Source organism: Rhagoletis zephyria, unplaced genomic scaffold, assembly GCF_001687245.7.
Source record: "Rhagoletis zephyria isolate East Lansing unplaced genomic scaffold, Rhagoletis_zephyria_1.1 Rzeph_scaffold_00018, whole genome shotgun sequence".
Taxonomy (NCBI): Eukaryota; Metazoa; Arthropoda; class Insecta; order Diptera; family Tephritidae; genus Rhagoletis; species Rhagoletis zephyria.
In genome coordinates, this window is record NW_016157102.1 from 438,520 (window position 1) to 457,945 (window position 19,426).

The 19,426-nt window shown below is 34.7% G+C and overlaps 1 protein-coding gene across 1 annotated transcript; it reads left to right on the forward strand.

Moving 5' to 3' along the window:
- The first annotated feature begins 4,989 nt into the window (after positions 1–4,989).
- On the forward strand, positions 4,990–5,746 carry ETH (Ecdysis triggering hormone). The gene is made up of 2 exons (XM_017613791.1): positions 4,990–5,249; positions 5,318–5,746. The coding sequence occupies exons 1-2, from the start codon at positions 5,055–5,057 to the stop codon at positions 5,729–5,731; spliced, it is 609 nt and encodes a 202-aa protein (XP_017469280.1). The 5' UTR covers positions 4,990–5,054; the 3' UTR covers positions 5,732–5,746.
- Positions 5,747–19,426: the final 13,680 nt, after the last annotated feature.

Here is a 19,426-nt window from a genome sequence, read left to right on the forward strand (position 1 = left end):
ATGTGCAGCACCTTCAATCATGCCAGAAGAAATCGACCGTTGTGCAAGAAACATTGATTTTTATTAATTTGAATGGGCATCCTTATAATAAAATTATGTATTCATATAAAGTCCATAAAATACACCAATAAAAATTTGGTGCTTTTTCAAATTCAAAACTTGGCAATACTGCCTTTTGTTCGATGCTTCTTCTTTTTCTTGTCGAGTTCGTCTTGCTCTCTCATTCTAGTATATTTTGACGTCACGGCCAGTTGCTCTCAGCTCAATTGGCGCAATCTTGTATTCTATCATTCTTGACACGCTACTACAGATGGCACGGGACTAAATATTCGATCCCGATCCCGCCCATCCCGAAATTTAAATTTAAAGTCCCAAATCCGTCCATGCCGATGATTTCCAGAATTTTACCGCTGGTCCCGTAGGTCCCGAAATCTATAACCAAGATAAATTCACCGGCCTTTGAAATAAATTTTAAATAATAAAAAACTTCTGGCATCCTCCGATTGTTATTTTTTTGCTTTTCTGTTCGTTTAAGTATCAAGAAAACATAAATCGTTTTTAAGGAAAATTGCCTGTCTTTGTGGATGTTTCGGGTTACACCGGGAGTGTCGGGAAAGGATTCCCGTCCCACCCGGATAATTTTTGGAGACCTTACCGATATCCGCCATGCCGGCCATTTTGAAATAAGTACCGTGGGTCCCGCGGGTCCCGATATCCCGCGCTCATCTGTGCCCGCTGCTCTTCTATTGCGTTTATGCGTACGGTGACCATCCGTAATTTATTTCAAAGGGCAGTACTTTTTTTAGGGTTTAAGGCTTGTCATCTAAAAGTCCTATTTTTGATATATAAAAATCGTAAGTACATCGTGCGAAATACATATGTTATTTTTTTACTACGAATTTTTGTATTTTTTATACCTTTCTTATTTGATATCCTATTTTTTTAATCTTTTTATCACCGAAAAGGTCTTGCTAAGGACTATAATTGGCCCTCAAAAGGTTTTGGTCTTAAGACCGATTTTGATTTATACTCTAACTGATTTTGTAAACACTACACTATCCCTAGTTTTTTTATTTTTATACTATAAATCTAAGGGCCAAATTCACAGTGCGTAGTTAACAAGAGCTTTAACTATCGGTTTTGATAGTCACAACGCTCAGTTGACAAAAGTTTAACTCAGCATGCCCCCCATAGTTTAACCAGATAACGTAACTGGTGGAATTTTTGGTGTGGTGGCAGCCGGCATTCCACACTAAAAATGCGCCTTCTCATTCATATACGTTCTCTGGTTAAACTCTTGTGAAATTCAATTTTTCTTTTGTGGAACGAATTTCAAATTTGTATAGAAAAATATTTGGGTTGTTCACACTTGCCTGGTTATCAGGTTATCTGGTTATGTGGTTATTTTTTTATTCATTCATTTCATTTAAAATAATTACAAACATTACAGAATAATAATTTTTAACCAGATAACCTGATAACTAGGCAAGTGTGAACAACCCAATTGATTTTCCACATCAATTTCCATAGTTCACTATTTGACTCTGAATATATGTATATTCATAGTTAATCTTTTGTTGGTGAATTCTCCCAAAATGTCTCAAAAAATTATGAGAACTTTGCTAAAACAAAAAAGTTAAAATGTTTTTAATACTTATGTGGAGGCTTAGATTTGTAAGTTTTTTATTTAACTTTTCATGATCTAAATTAAGGCATTTTGTATGGAAATAGCTCAACCAGCGAAAAATGTTTGTTCGGTCAAACAAACTGTTCGGCCAAATACAACTAAGTTGGTAAAAAATTTCAAATAGTTGAGCGAGTTTCTATCTTGCTTAGCTTGAAACAAATATTTAAAGCCAAAAATCCATTTTCTTGGCAGTCTGAAATTTTCGTAAACCAATCGCAGCAGTAAAAAATGATCTTTGAGCTGAAAATTCTATTCAGAAGTGCGCGCTACTATTCCACAGAGTCTTAGATCGAGCCCAGTTTCCGACAAACATCAAAAACAAAAGAAAATAAATCATTTTGGTTAATGCCAAAATTTTTACTGAATAAGCTTCAGTAGCTACGAATTTATCGCAGTTTATGTATTATTGTATTATGAAGGGCCACCCACATGCCAAGTTTCGTTGAGATATCCCAACTTTTACTCCATTTGTCATGTGCACAGACAGACGGACGTACGATCAGTCTTAGTCGATTTCTCTTTTCATTCTGGGCATTTTTTTATAAATATATATGTATGTCTATATCTATCTCGATTTCTTTATGCTGTTACAAACAACCATTGTGTGAACGAAGCTATAATACCTTTGTGAACAATTGCGATCGGGTATAAAAAAATGACACTGAAGATGGCACAACGCTGAAACCGATTTGCCTCCAAACCAAATCTGACAGGGGATGGCCGAAATTCATTCCAAAATACATCAACACAAAAACTATTTATGGATGTACATATGTGAGCCTCCACATAAGTATTTAAAACATTATAGCCTGCTGGGTTATGAATAAAGTTCAACACTTTTTTAGCAAAGTTCCGACAATTTTTTGAAAGAGAGTATAAAAATAAAAAACAAAAGGGATAGTATTTCCAAAATAAGTGAAGATAAATCAAAACGGGTTTTAAGACCAAAACCTTTAAAGGACCAGTTATAGTCCTGAGCGAGAACTTTTCGGCGACATAAAGATTTAAAAAATTGGACATCAAATAAGAAAGTTACAGGAAAAAATGAGATTTAACTGTTTTTAGCGGATGTCTAAAAAAAAAATTATACACCCATTTTTTTTTTTTTAATAGCGGTCGCCCCTCGGCAGGCAATGGCAAACCTCCGAGTGTATTTCTGCCAAGAATTCACAATCACGAAAAGCATAATTTCAATAAAAAAAAAATTCTTTGAATTTAAAAATTTATAAACTTGTGCGATAATTTTAAAACTTCTATTAAAATTAGTGATGTCTGAAATTCAACCATGGGCACAAGCTGGCAGTGAAACTTGCAAATTCCTATAAATTAGCGTTCGTGTATAAATTTGCAAGTTTATCTACTCGAGAGAGAATTTTTCTCACACCTATTACTGATCGTTCCCAATTAGGCGGGTCTACGTAATCGGAACGACCCAGATCTATATCTTGTCAATGACTGTCCCCTCAGAAGATGTCTTTGAAACCCTTTGGGAAACGTTTATCCTTTCGTAGTCGCTAATTTGTTTCGCCTTATATACAGTTATATTGAAGTGAGGAAATCTTCCGTGAAGGTATATCCATCAGAAGGACACCCTCGAACGAAAAAATTAAATATTTGATAATATCTTTAAAAAAAAGTAATATTTTTATTGCAACTCAGTTTTTATGAAGACAAAAGCAAATCTAGTTAAAATAGGAAACACCCGGTAAATAAATGCGGACTCATTTTAGGGTAGGAAAAGTCTCAGAAAGAAAAGTTAGAAAAGGGTATATCGTTCCCTAAACGTGAAAAGGTGTCCAGTCCATTTTTTTTAATTGTTCAGGAGAGCCGAAATGTCGATGTAGTTTTGCATTATCTCTCACTCTGCATCAACAACTAAATTTTCCGTCAAGTCCACGCGCCTTTAGGTTGTTGATGTTGTTACCAACAGGTTGGGTGTATGATCTATTTTGGAACAAATGTCAAGGAATGACAGAAATTCGTTCCAAAATACATCATATTCCCCTTCTTAGAAGGACACGCCAGTACGAGTCCAAGTGAGGAGTCGAATTAGAGCCTGAAATATTACGCTTTTCTGAGTCTTCAAGCAATTCTTTATAATTCTGTTTGTTAATAAACTTTTACTTCTACTTCTACTTTGTTACTTTTGTTCAACTCAGAATTTATTTATGAGACCAAAAGTGTCCGAAATGAGTGAGTCTAGTTGACTGGTCTTAGAATCATATTTTTAACGGAAGAAAGGCTCAGTTTAGACTAATAAATTCTGAACATTGAGAAAATTGTTTAAAAGGTAAGCATATTATCATCGTTTACTGGTTTTAATGGTATTGTGTAATTAACCTAACCTAACCTAACTGATGTTTTAAATGCATAAATGCATAGTTCCACTAATCCCAGTAGGAAAATGGAATGTTTGGTAAAATTGTAGAAAGTAATGCATCGCCTTTGTAGTTTATCATTACAAGTTGCATCATTTTTTGTACAGGCATGTCCTAGGAAAGTTACGTGTTGCGTGTCGCTTTATAAAACTATAAATAGAAAAAAAAACGATAGAAGAAAAGCGTCCGTGCACCAGGATTTAAGCTCGCGACCAACAAGTTGGTAGTCGAACGCGCTATCATTCGGCTACGGCGGGCGTTAAGATAACGTGGAAAACAGACATATGTACTTAAATTTGTTCTCAACCTATTTTTGCTTGTGGCTACAGATCTGCCAATATCCCTTCTATTGCCTCCGAGTAGGGAAATTGCACTTTTGGTAATGTAGAAAGTAATGTATCGCCGTACACATCAACGCTACATATTACCCGCTCGCTTACATTGCGATGCATATTTTTATTCAAATGTAGTCGTTAATCTTTTCGTGGTAGAAAAATGTAATGCATTCCCCATTTTGCCACCGTGAAATAGTAACCCGTATAAAGCATGTACGAAGTGAACAACGAAATCATATTCAAGTGAAAAAGTCGCCAAACAAAAGTCTGTTTAAAGTAAACTAAAGATCGTTTGCGCCGAAACTATATATGTATGTATATGTGTTTCAGCTTAACACAAGCACGAAAAGGTTCACTTTTTTTTCTCAGTGTATATTTTCAACATAACAAATTAGGTCAAATAAAGTCGACATCGCAAGTGTTTTCCAAAAAAAGAAAAAAAAACCGATCGATAATGCAAATTCCCTTACCATTTTGAGACCAGCATGTGTTGCCTGTATAATTCTGATAAGTTCTTGTTTATTATTCATTCGATCTGAGTATAAATTGAATTGCCGCAGCTAGCAGTGCAGGGTTGAGCTCGCACGAATGTCGAATGTGGTAGGCACGTAAGAAACTGTAAAATAGTCCGTCTCCAACCATAGCAAACTAAAAATGCCTTCATCATTGCTGCTAGCACTGGGCGCACTGTTCGTGCTAACTGCCCTTACAGATCAATGTCAAGGCAATGAAAGTCCAGGATTCTTTCTTAAGATCACCAAAAATGTGCCACGTCTAGGGCGGCGCTCGGATAGTTACTTCTTAAAAAATATGAAAGTTGTGCCGCGCATCGGACGCAGTGATGAAAAGGTAAGAATTATCAAAAATTTCGTTAATATAAATAAAGCTTAATTTTAATTTGTATTAACTAATTTAAGCCACCTGAGGACACTGCTGTGTCGTCGCTCGTAAAGCGTATGCTCCTCAATCCAGCTGCAGCAGCTGCCGCCGCGGAGCGTGAATACAGTTTGGTGCAGCCCGTCACCTCAAACACACTGATCGAATTGTTGAACAAGAATGCAATCGCCACGGATAATATCAAATTTGTACATTGGAAGGACTTCGATCGGGCGCTACAAATGGACCCCGAGTTGTATGGCAAACTGATTTCGTTGGGTCGCAAGCCCGATCAGCGACTGAAGGAGGATCTAAGTGCTGATGTTAGCAGTGGTTTTATGCCCTTAACAGCCTATTCAAATAACAACGAGTTAAGGTTTTACAACAGGGATGTCGACGAGATGTATGCACCCAAGTATGGTGGCGATTTTTTGCATTACAATGAGCTTATGTAGGCTTTCATATATCGGTATTAAATATGTATTTTAGTAGAGACAGTATTGAGTATTCTTTTTTTTTTAATTTTGTTAAGTGCAATGATAATAAAATCGATACGAATAACGGACTTTATACAAGTGCTTACTGATCAAATTGTAAGGAGAACATTTAATATTTCGCGAAAATAGTTTATTATAATCCCTCATCACTAAAAACTTTTCTGATAATTTTTCTATGTTCGAGACTTGTATTGCATCCAACTTGGATGTAATGTAAATAAGTTAGTCCTGCAGGACACTGTTTCACTGAAAAATTAGCTGAACAAAATCGATATCAGCTATGTATTTATAAGTAGATTGTGGAAGTATGTACCACTTAACTATAAGCAAAATAATTTGTTGGTTATAAATGAGTATACATTTTGTTTATGCAAGTAGTTATGGGGTACAACCGCAGTCTGTTTATAAGTGCATTATAACTTGGAGAAATTTTAGAGTTATTTTAGGACCTCTACCGAACTATGCCTAATCGGTTTTAGATATTCAGATCATTTATACGATAGTGCCAAAATTTCACAAAATAACAACTTTTAAATGATATTAGAACTTACTAAATTTGAGCTTCTACTATAATTATTCACCATTAAATTTGTGAAGTAGGCAAGCATTGAGACAAGCAGGCAAGCATTGAGACCAATACAGGGTGCGCAATGAACTTGAAACGCGCTACGGAATCGCCGCGAAACTGGCAAAAATATTAGTGATTTTTATAAACAGCTACTGTTCCCATGACAACTGAAGCTTGTGATATTTTTTTAGATAATTTATATCTATATAACGGGTGATTTTTTAAGAGCTTGATAACTTTTTTTTAAAAAAAAACGCATAAAATTTGCAAAATCTCATCGGTTCTTTATTTGAAACGTTAGATTGGTCCATGACATTTACTTTTTGAAGATAATTTCATTTAAATGTTGACCGCGGCTGCGTCTTAGGTGGTCCATTCGGAAAGTCCAATTTTGGGCAACTTTTTCGAGCATTTCGGCCGGAATAGCCCGAATTTCTTCGGAAATGTTGTCTTCCAAAGCTGGAATAGTTGCTGGCTTATTTCTGTAGACTTTAGACTTGACGTAGCCCCACAAAAAATAGTCTAAAGGCGTCAAATCGCATGATCTTGGTGGCCAACTTACCGGTCCATTTCTTGAGATGAATTGTTCTCCGAAGTTTTCCCTCAAAATGGCCATAGAATCGCGAGCTGTGTGGCATGTAGCGCCATCTTGTTGAAACCACATGTCAACCAAGTTCAGTTCTTCCATTTTTGGCAACAAAAAGTTTGTTAGCATCGAACGATAGCGATCGCCATTCACCGTAACGTTGCGTCCAACAGCATCTTTGAAAAAATACGGTCCAATGATTCCACCAGCGTACAAACCACACCAAACAGTGCATTTTTCGGGATGCATGGGCAGTTCTTGAACGGCTTCTGGTTGCTCTTCACTCCAAATGCGGCAATTTTGCTTATTTACGAAGCCATTCAACCAGAAATGAGCCTCATCGCTGAACAAAATTTGTCGATAAAAAAGCGGATTTTCTGCCAACTTTTCTAGGGCNTATGTACATAACGTCGTTTAAAGTACAAAACCGCGTATCAACGAAATACAAAACCGCGTATGTGAGGTTGCATAAATTATTTTCTAGAGATTAAAAACACACATATTTCAAAATGGCTCTCTTTTTTTATAAAGCAATCGCATTTCTGGCTAATATATTTCTGGACGAATGGATAATGATTGAGCCAAGAGCTTCTGTGAGCAAATCCAATTTTCGGCAGCAAATGTCAGTTACGCGGTTTTATATTATAATATCCTAGTAAATTTTTTAAAATAATTCTTGGTCCGCTAGTTTTCACTGTGTCATCACTGCAAACGTCAATTGGTCAAATTTTGCATGTTCAAGGTCAACCCAGACCTTAAGATTATTAGCTAAAAGTGCACGTGGCTTAATGTAAACATGTAGAAAAATGCATGTGAAGATAATATTTTATTCATGCAATTTTACTGAAAAATCCCTTTGGCTCACATCACATAGTATTTCCAGTGAGGCGAACACGAACAATTTATAATAGGGTCGTCCAAAAAGAGTAAAGTCGGAATTTTAGGATTGTTCTATATCGAAAAAAATATACTCCTATTTTTTATTTTGAAATAAAAAATATATAGAGGTCGCTCAAGCACTTAAAGTTTTCCATGTATTTTGTATGAAAAAAAACAACTTTTCGTAGAAATGGTATAGAAATCTTGAAAATTAATATTTTTTCATCGGGAAACTCAGCTTCTCTTCGAGATAATTTCAGTAGTAATACGCAATTTTTTATTTAATCATTTTTTTATGCTAACAATTTTTTGTTGGTCCCACCTTTCCATTTTCGGGGTTATTAAGGTATTTGGCGGACCTCTAAATTATAGTTACTATGAAAAAATAGTTAAATTAACAATTAGGTATTATTTTTGGGAATCTCCTGCAAAAAAATAGAAATTTACGATCGAAAAATATTGATGTTTAAGAATTGAATTTCATTTCTACGAAAAGTTCTCTTTTCCCATATAAAGTACATGGAAAACGTTGACGCTTATAGCGCTCAAATATTTTTTGATTTCAAAATAAAAAATTGGGGTAAATTTTTTTCGATATAGAACAATCCTAGGGGGTGAGAGCATTAAAATTCCGACTTTACTTTTTCACATGCATTTTGGCCAACTCTAGTGTAAAATCGCACACGCTAACAGTGACAGGTGATGGCTACGCAACAATCATAGTAGTAGTTAGCCAATAACTCAAAGCCAATCAGATAAAGGCAAATATAAAACACCTGATCTCACAAAGCGCTTATATGTACATAGTTAGAAAAATAAATAAAATAAATAATAAAAGACTTAAGAAACAAACGCGCCGGGAATAACACTGTGCACATAGAAATGCATTGCACTTCATTAGACTTAGCCATTTACATGGTGACAAATCAACGCGAGTAACAAATCAGCTAACAATATAAGTGTAATATAACTTTTCATCCAGATTAAATTGCGCATAATTATGGCGCTAATTAATTAGTGTATAAATTAAAATTAATTATAATATTTATGTAACATTGTTTTGAAGTAAAAGCCAGAAAAACTGCAGTTACATACATACATACATATGTATTGTACAAACATGAATACGTTGTTACAAATGCTTGCAATATTTTGGCGAGTCACGGCTGTGGCAATGGCTTTGTTGCCACTTAGGAGAGGGGTATTCACTACTACGGCAGTCTTATGCTAATACACAATGACATTGCATATTTTAATTGCAAACATTTGCTGCACATTTAGCCGCTTGCATTTGTTAGTTAGTAGCAATCCGGCAGTAGTGCGACCGCCTCTGGCGCAAGCGGCATATACATATGTACATAGATACATATTTATACTTATATGCATTTATGAATGTTCGTAGGAAATGGCAATGCCAGTTAGAAGCAATGTTCACAGCATTCCAGCATGTAATTAACAAGTCTTCCATGCTTGCACCGCCAATGGCCAGCTAGCTAGCTATGCGGTTGCTGGTGGTTAGAAGTGTTAGAAGTGGGAGACGGCAAAACGCACTGACTACCTCCATAAGCTGTGCAGTGCCGCACTTGTGAGCGGTGCTGTCAAAACGCGCTGGCGTGCGGTGTCATGTTAATTTCATTTTTATCACATCGTGAGTCGTTCATTTATCATTTCACTGCAGATCTACAATGAAGCGCAATTTTTCTCACTCTACACACCTTTTGTAGTGTTTTTTTTTTGTTTTATAAACATATGTACTATTTATGTGCGATTAAGTGTACATGTGCAGTACTTATTTCCATTTAGTGCTTGTCACATTATTTGTCCCATTACTTGTTGTTGAGTAGTTTATTTATTGAATTGAGTAGCTCAACTAGCCATGGCTCTTGGTCGGTGATTTATGACTCGAATGCGTGCCGTTCTCAGGAACAATTAGCACAGTTTTGTTGCAATTGAGGCGGAGTTGTTGCTTTTGTTTGATTGCCTTTCGCAACTACTTGCCTTTAGTAACTTTGTGTAATGCCAAGAGTTTGCAATGATCCTTCCGAAACTTATTTACCAATTTATATAATGCAAATAGGATGCTGGTAGAACTGAACTGCACTTGCCGCATTATTTATGAACTTATGAAGAGATTTCAAGGAGTTGTAAGGCTCAGCGAGTTTTAGGGACCACTGCATCATAAAGAGTTCATACTCTTTTTCAAGTACTCTTAATTAATATGGGAATTTATGTGAACTGATATAAGAAACACATCCTGTTTGATTGCTGATGCCTTTTGAAGTACGACTGTACACTCAATTAAAATATGTTTGAGCGATATTATTGCAATTAGGGATCAGCAATTTCTCCCTATGTTGCCGCTTATGGACAACTTCACGTGCTAATGAATTGCAAATCATACTTGTTGACGCTGAAATCCAAAAACTTTTCATTAAGCCTTCGAATTCCCATCACGCACATACATATGTATGATACTGGAACAGCAATTTAATAATGAGAAGCTACCAAAATTCCTGTACATACTAGTACATAGAGTATCTATGCTTGTATAATACACAAGTACTACAAATGGCACGCGATATTAGTGTCTGCTAATCAGTGAAATATGTACTAATTTAGTGCCTCTGTTGTCCAACTTTTGCCTTTGTTGTTTTGCTGAGTCATAAATACATAATTTATCATAGTCAAATACACTTTGTCGATTTAAGAATTTTTTCGTAGGCTTGTAAAATGTGAGAAGCGTGCCAGTCTAAGCAAAAATGTCATGCTGAGCACCTCATTTCGTTTCAGGGTGTATGTATAAATATATGAGAGGTCGTCTATTGTAAATATTTGTATGCAAAAGCATTACAATTCTCAAGTGTTTCACTGTTGGAAATCTAATCCTTCTACTGCTAGAAGGGGTGTTAACATTCAAGCTGTGTATTTACACGGAAGATCAAGATTCGGGGAAGTTAACGAAAATGAGATATTTACAATGATTGTCAGATATTTTGAATACCGTTTTGAAAAAGGACGCATACATCCCTACATATATGTATGTATGTGAATACATCGCTTCTGATATTAAGTAGCCTGCAGATTTGTTAACTTGTACAAAACTGCATAATTATTTATTGCATTTTTTAAAAGCTATTTGAAGAATGCAATTGTTAGCGTCATTGACTCGGTTCTTCTAAACCGTTTTCAACCGATTTTTAATTTTTATAGGTAGTTTTTTGAAATATATATTTTTTGAATACCGGAATTTTACAGATGAATAAACCGGGATTTCATTAAGTTTATTTGTACATATACCAGAATCAAAAAACACAAAATTTTTATTTGATTGCAAATGGAACATGAGAGCTTTCATTAACTTTACATATATATGAATACTAGAAAACGTTAGACTGTAGAAAATTACTTTAAAAATACAAGGAACATCCTTCATGTGCTTTTTTGTTGTTGTGGCAGCTTACTAAACTGTGCCTAAATCAGTGAAACAACTAAATGTTGTCTTCATTCTCATCTCAGAAAAAGGGTATATCCGACGCGTTTGGGCCGTAGGAAGAAGGATATAAGATGAGCTGATGTGAGCGGGCATGCGAAGAAGTGGTTAGTGTCGTCGGTCCGTCTTATTCAAATTGAACTGAACAGTTTAACCTGTTGTGTCAAAGAATCGCGAGATGCATAAAGAATCTCGAGCTCTTCGTCTGTAATAGCTGGCGTTGGTGTCCAGAGTTGATTGATTCTCGATGAATGGCATGTCTGTAATAAACCATATCTGCATAGTCAGTCCAGTTCAGCAGATGCTGTTTTCACAATCCGAAGACAGTCGGTTCAACATGCTCGAGTTTAAGCGATCAAGATCGGTAAACCTCGTTAGGTATGAATTTTTAATTCAATCTTTTCCGTTTTACTTGTAATCCAAAATACTTCGAACTTATTTTGACATTTTCAATACCTGATTTTTTAAAAAAGTTTTTGACATTCCTATATGTGACATATACATATATATATAAATTTTTTTAATTTTCTTTTTGATGTAGAACTATTACTAAAAGTTCTTCATCAAAAAGAAAATTTTGAAAAAGATGTCGCTTACGTCTTTTGGTGCTTAGGGCTGGATATCTTTGAAATTTCAAACTACTTTTAAAAAAATCCTGACTTCAGAGAGAAAAGCTGCAGTTTTACTATTTTTAGCCTACTATGGCGTTTTATGCAAATCGTTACAAATGTAAAAAATTATATAAAATAACACATTTTTGGAGAACATAACGGACCTTAGGCGTTTGGAATAGTACAGTATTTAAATGGTCCAGTTTGTGTACAGTTCACTTCAATGCAATTCTCTATCTAACTGTATCGCAGGTATTCACACAAACTCACCAAAAAAATATACGCAACATGCAAAGGGGATTAACAACAAAGGACACACGCAACGGCATCGACGACTTCAGAGACAAATATAGTTGGTCAGTGGTTTTATGGTTTGTTGTGTAATTTCTGCTAATACCTATGAGATCAATATAAACACAATACTCGTGCGTGCAATAGCTATGTAATATAAAAAAGGTAAGGGCGTCAAAGACAAGGGCGGGTGCAGATGCTTGCTGCTTGTGGTTTTCGAGAGATAAAAGACAAAGCGCCTGCGCAGTGACAAGGTGTTGCATTGTTGCGGCATTACGCTTGTTTTTCTGGACTCAACGGCATTGTGCGAGTACTATGAAGTAAGATTACATGCAGCGTTGTCAGCGGCGGTGGCGGCGGTAGGTCCAGGGTACGCGGTTTTCAATGGTGAGGGCGTTGCACGAATTTCCTACGCCAAGCCTTAGATAAAGCGCTTAGTTTTAGTTATTCGATTTGAAAGCGTGGAATTTAAAGTGTTTTTCAATTTTCACCTTTTCTTTATGGCTTTCTTTCGATGCTGTCTTTCATTGTTCAATTTTTTTTTTTTTATTTAATTTTAAAAAGCAATAATAACTAATAAGCAGCGGCATTGTGCGCACTGAAGTGGCTTTGCTTTAGCGGTTCAAAATTGAAAATTTATGAAGGGCAAATATTTGGGAAATTAAATCATCGTAGTGACAGATTTATTTGTTATTATCTTTTTTTACTACTACATACATACATATATATATGTACATATATGTACATACATATGTGGGTGTTTTTGGCTTTCGTTCTGGTTGAAATGTTGCTGAGCCCACTTATGTTTGTTAGTGATGGTAAATTATGATGGTAAGGGAGAAGGGATTCAGATAGGATAGATACAATTTATGATTTATGATTATCAATAATTTGTGTTCGAATGTGTTTCTTTATTCCATAAATGCTCTTCGCAATTGACAAATTGCATGCCTAATTAAACAAAGAAATCGTACGACATAGCAGGCTTGCATGGGAAAATTGCCGAGCGACTAATTTGCCAACAGAAGACACAAATGCAATTATTCAATCCATTTTACTGCTAAGAGATCTAATAACTGTTGCTGCTCACTAAATAATGAGCGCTTCTACTTATGTACTTAAATATATACATACATACATACGTGCATATACTGACAGCAGTCAAATTTAAATTTGTATTGATGCATTTATTGTACAATAATGCATACAAAACAAAGTCAAATGCAATAAAAGAAAGTGGGTGCAAAAGTTGATTTGAAATGTGATGAAAATGGTGGCCCCACTTTTTTTATTTCCAACAAGTGAATAATTGCATAAGCAACTAAGTCACACAGCGGCACTAAATGCAATGAATTCCATGCCTCAACGCAGTCACAGGGAAATGGCTGCTGGTTGGTTTTTTTTATCCATGACTATTGCTCATATCGGCATTGTTGTTCTAATGATTTCATTTGGCATTTATTTCTTTCTTTTCTCTCAATATTTTTGCATTTTCCAATAGCAGAACAAAGTAAATATTTTTGCGTTTCTATTAAATTCTGCGCTGTATATAAAACTTAGGCATCCGATGTTTTGTGTTAGGCGTGGAGCGAGGTATGTGTAGTCCAATTATTTTACTATGTAATTTTCCAAGCATGTCGAGTGATGCTTTTTGCTCTTCTATTTTTTTTTTTATTGCTCGTATAGCGGCTGATTGTGATGCAATTCATAAGCATGTAAAGTTTATACTAAGAAAATAAATGTATTAACATATACATATCGTTACCTTAATTTTCAAAGGCTCTAACCAACAAGTTTTTTATTCTATAGGAGAAGCAAAAAACATTATAAAAAGAAAAACGGGTATGGATTTTAAAAAAAGGGCATGTAACTTCATTGTTTTTGCTACTATCGCTTTAAAATTTTTATTGAAAGTGAATTTTTATACATCCTAGCAAAGTCTGTGGAAAACGCAGTTTCGAAAAAAGTTTCGGCTAGGGCCTTTGTGATTTAATGTGACGATTTATACATAATGGTATAGCTATACTAATTTACATATTAATGTCCATATGTAATAAATTACTAAAAAAATGCAGCAGTACCAACACCGATTTCGGGGACGTTCGAGGTTTTTTCCATGCACACAAATAAATTAAATATGTAAATACTTTACTTAAGTTAGCCAACGAGAATCCTTCACAACCTTTTCATTCATTACAAGCTTTTATTTAACTTGCTCCCTATGTATGTATGTATGTATGTTTGTTGGGGGCAATTTTTTACCAATTCCCACTTGAAACTTCACAGTTGGGTCAGAATCCTATGACAATGCAATACAAAAGATAAGTCAATCCGATAGGTGGCGCAGGAGTCGAGATATTTGGAAAACCCGTATTTTGTAGTCCGATTTGGTTCATATTTAGAAAGCTTGCTTTAAAAATATTTGTTTGAACAATTAACTTATTTTTTTCTTATCATGAAGTTAAATTTTTTTTAAATTAATTTGAAAAGGCAAAGGGCTGGTTTCTCCAACTCAACTTAACTTAGTTTAGCCACTTTTTGGACTTAAGGCAAAAGTTAGCCTATGTTTTACACAGCTTATTCTTGACTAAGTCAAGAAAATTGGCTTAACTAAGTTAAGTTGAGTTGGAGAAACCAGCCCATAGCTTTATGCGATAAAGCGCGTTTCTATACAAAACACAAAGCAACACGAAGCTATTTATAAGCCGAACATGGAAGAATTCAAGAGAATCCGACGCACGTTCAGCTCAATAATGAGCAATGTAACGAAGAACTGGAGAACGCCCAAATCATTAGCCTTTAGAGTGCGACAAAACTATTGAAGAATTTAGTTGACAAGAGATGTTGAAGGAACTCAAGGATACTTACTTACATATGTATGTATGTATGTATGTATATACATAACTGTTTAGCTGCAAAATTCTCGCACAAGGATTATGTATATCTTAGCGTAGTAAAAATATTTGTAAATGTGTAGGCATGTTTGTACATACATGACATTCAGTTACATGTGTAAATATTTACACGTATATAAAACATCAATTAATTAAATGCTTCTTTAATAATTTCTTTTAATGGTACCTCGGCCGAAGCTTGCCGAGACTTAAATGCTGAGAAAAAATGAGTCATACCAGATACTTAAAAATCCAAAATTCACTTTTTGATTGATTTTGATGCATCCCTAAAATAAATCCCTAAATCGTTTGATGCAATAAACAATTTTTGTTAGTATCGGTTTTTTGCATTTCAGAGTTACTGCATCTCGAACATGGGCTGATCACAATACCCAGAGTGCGCGAACGGAGACGCAAGAGTCGGGATTGAGTATAATTTTGCAACTGCACCTGCATACCCAGAAGAACGACAATGAGAAGAGGAAAAACTATCTGGACTAACGAAAATCGTGAAATGATTAAGAAGAAAATAATTGAAGAGTTTGCCGAAAACAAGAGGCGATTGTTTTTTTGCAAAAAAAAATATTGAATAAAACTAAATTTTTTTTTATTGGCATATTAAATTTTGTACCAAAACCCCCCAAATTAGATCGCTTAGCAGCGCTTTGCACAGCTTCCATAGATATGGTATTTCTCTTCCTGAGCGAGAAATGACACTGAAGATGGCACAACGACGAAACCAGTATGTCTCCAACCCAAACATGACAAGACATGACGGAAATTCGTTCCAAAATAAATCTTCCTGAAAGCGTTTATATAGAATCGCTCCTCAGTTTGCCGACTGGGTATCTGCTTGAGGTCGTAAATAAAGAAGCGTACATATGTACACGCTTATGTGCATAAGGAAATATGTATGTATGTAAGTGTTATGCATTCTATCTTCACAAAACGGAAGATCGCGTTTTTAGATTTTCTTTCCAGCTTCGATGGCCGCCACAAAGCCACGCACATGCACACATACATACATGCACATCCGTAGGCACTTATGCACGTAAATGTCTCCTCACATCAGAAGACGCCATGTCACAAATTTACCAAGCGCCTCCTGTTTCTTGACTTACCAAACACGCTAGCCTTTTTCTCATTTTCATTGCCGCGGACTTTGTTTTCTAAGATCTAAGACCAGATTCACTACTGTTTAACATATGTATATACTATGGTACATGCTACATACAAACATCTTATAGAGAGGCGGTTAGTAATATTTTTGTTGCTTTTTTATACATATGTATGTAGCTAGTACGCGATGTCGGCGGCGGTGCGATGTCGGCAAAGTGGCCTCTATTATTATAGCTGTCGTCTTAACTGAAATTGGGCAGCACTGATGCGCTTGCATGTTTCATTCATAATCGCCGCTGCCGTAATGGTTGACTCTTTGGCCGTACATATGTACATATGTATGTATGTATATTTTTTTATTGTATTCATTTTTTTTTAACCGCAATCCATTTTGATATTGAAATAGAAGCAAAAATTAAAAAAGTAGATGCAGACTTTAGAAGTCATTGCGAGTAGTTGGGCAGGAAAAAATTGATTTACGACTTCCGGTCCAATACTTTTTTTTCTGCCTCGTGGTTTCTTATTTTCAACTTTTTTTTTTACTTCTTTAACAGTTTTTCCTATCACTTGTTTGTGGTTGCACTTTTTCAGCTCCCGTTTTCATCGGTCATTTATTTTAACGCATAGTTAAATTCGACGTTTTCATGGTAATTTAAAACGATTACTTAGCAGTACTAATAAATTGAAATGAATTTTATTAGCAAATTTACTAACGAAGCCAAAAATAAGTTATTATGCTAAAACCGCAAAATGTTTTGGCGAATTAATTGAGGAGGTAGTTCAAAATTTAAAAGCATTGATGAGGGTGATGATTTTGTGGTTTTCGAAAAATTGCGTGGAAGTAAAAATGTTGCTGTGTTGGCAATTAATCTGCACACTATTTATGAATTTTTTATTTGTTATAAAAAGACGGTTAAAAAGAAAAAAAATAATCATTTGACCTTTGTACGAGAAATTATTAAAAACCTTCTCCACTGGAAATCCACGCACTTTTGATACAGGCCCTGATAAAAGCGTTTTCGGACTATGATTTGGAGTCAACCAACCACCTATACAGTTCGGTCCCTTAATTATCAAGGTTTCTCTGATCGCCCAGTTGAAATACATATATAGGAAATACCATAGGATCTTGAGACGTCTGCTAAAGCCGTCATTAGTAAGAGTTAGTTGTGGAATAGAGCGTTGAGAGACCAGATGTAGAGGAAATAGGCTTTACTTGGGGTTTCTAACTAAAACTAGCAAGATGAAGAAACGAGTAGCGTATTATTTTGAGCTTAGCTAAAACGTTTAGTCACTCACAGCGCCAATAAAAAAGGGGAAATGAATAGAGTAGGTAGAAAATTCCAAAAATTTCCAATTCGATTTCTTCAGTTTCAAAGCATTTAAAATGTGCTACCGTGTGAGTACATCTGAAATATTCCATTCAAATTGCACAGATATTCGGAGTCACGAAGCCATTTCAAATTTGCAAGCTATGAATAATTTCTAGCTATTAAATCACCACGTACATATCACAAATATACAAACGTACTCACATACATACATACATATGTACATATATGCCAATTTTAGTCCAATGCAAATTTAATATTAGAAAGCAATTGAATGCAGCGTGTCAAATTCACATCACTGGGGTGGGTATTTTATAGCACCTTTGAGAAACGACAAGTGTTTCAGCCGCTTGCCGGAATTCCTGCAGTGATTTCGTTTTTGATTTGTGCGTCATCTAATGCAAGCCGCTGCGGCAACAACACCTGACCGCAGGCACTTTTGAAAGCAGGAATTTTACTCATTGTTGGAGAATTCATAACGCTTGGGCTGTATACAATTACTTATCCTCACACAAATATGTACATACATATATGTATATGTATGTATGTCCATAGTGTGTATATGATTGTACCTATTGCGAAATCGTTTTTAAATAATGTATAAGGCGTATAGTTTTTGAATTTTTGAATTAACTTCCATTCAGTATTAACTTGTCTTACATATGTATGTACATACATATGTACTCCGTCTCATAGTTATAAGCTCACCAATCACAGACAATTTTTAACATTTCTGCGTTGTTATTTAATTTCATACATTTTTTTTTATTAAAATGTTCTTTAACAAAAAACGTATAAATTCAAGTTTCAAAAGTTATGCCATTTTAAAAAAAATCAAAAAAATTCGTAGAAATTCTATTTTAGTAAAGTAAAAAGTAAAGTTAATTTTTATAAAGTTTTTATTAAATAATAAAATATATTTTTATAAAAAAATAATTAAAATTAATAATAAAAAAATAAATTGTTAAAACTTGTCTAAACATATGTGGTGCGCTTATAATTATGACACGAAATTATGACATTGAAGACAGTAGCGGGGAAGTGAAATTTGTGTGTGTAAAGTCACCTCGATTAGGTTTTAAAAAGGCAGTTATCAACAGTCTGGATTAGTAATGACGTTATTGTATTATTCCTGATTTAAATTGGTTTTTGTGGAGCTGCAAAAGAGCTGCAAACATATATATTTCAATAAAAATATTGAAAATAAAATGTTAATAAGCCACAATAACATTGACAAATACATATATATTTCAATTTTACACAAATTAGTTGAGTTTATGTTACAAGCCTTTTCATATATGAACTATACATATATATTCGTGCATCGTTGAGTATATTATCCATACGGTGACCAGATTCCTGTGGCCAAAATCAGGAGATTTCTAAAGCACCGACTCCGTACATACAATTTTGTTTTTAGAGCAAAAAGACTTAATAAAGTTTTATTTAAAACAAAACAAAGGGAAAAAAAGTTGAAAATTGATTATTATTTTTTATGAAAATATAATTTTCTATCTGAAAAAACATCTAAAAATTAAAAAATATGTTGAACATTTAAAAAAATTCGACGAATTTGAATATTTAAATGGTGATCACAATTTCGAAACACTTTAATCAGATTTTCTAGAGCCGTTGATTCTTGACAATTTTTTGTTCGCGCATTTTATTTCATACACAGTATGTTCAACAATCGTTTTTGTATAGAGAAAATGAGCAACACCGTCAACAAAATTTACCAAATAGCGCAGTAGGTCCTAGCTACTTAAAATTTGCACTTTGAATTGAATAGATTACAAAATTGCATATTCAGAATGTTTCTACGAAATCTAATTAAAAAGCTCAAAATTTTGATGAAACTTTGTCGAATTTTGCTAACTTTTGTAC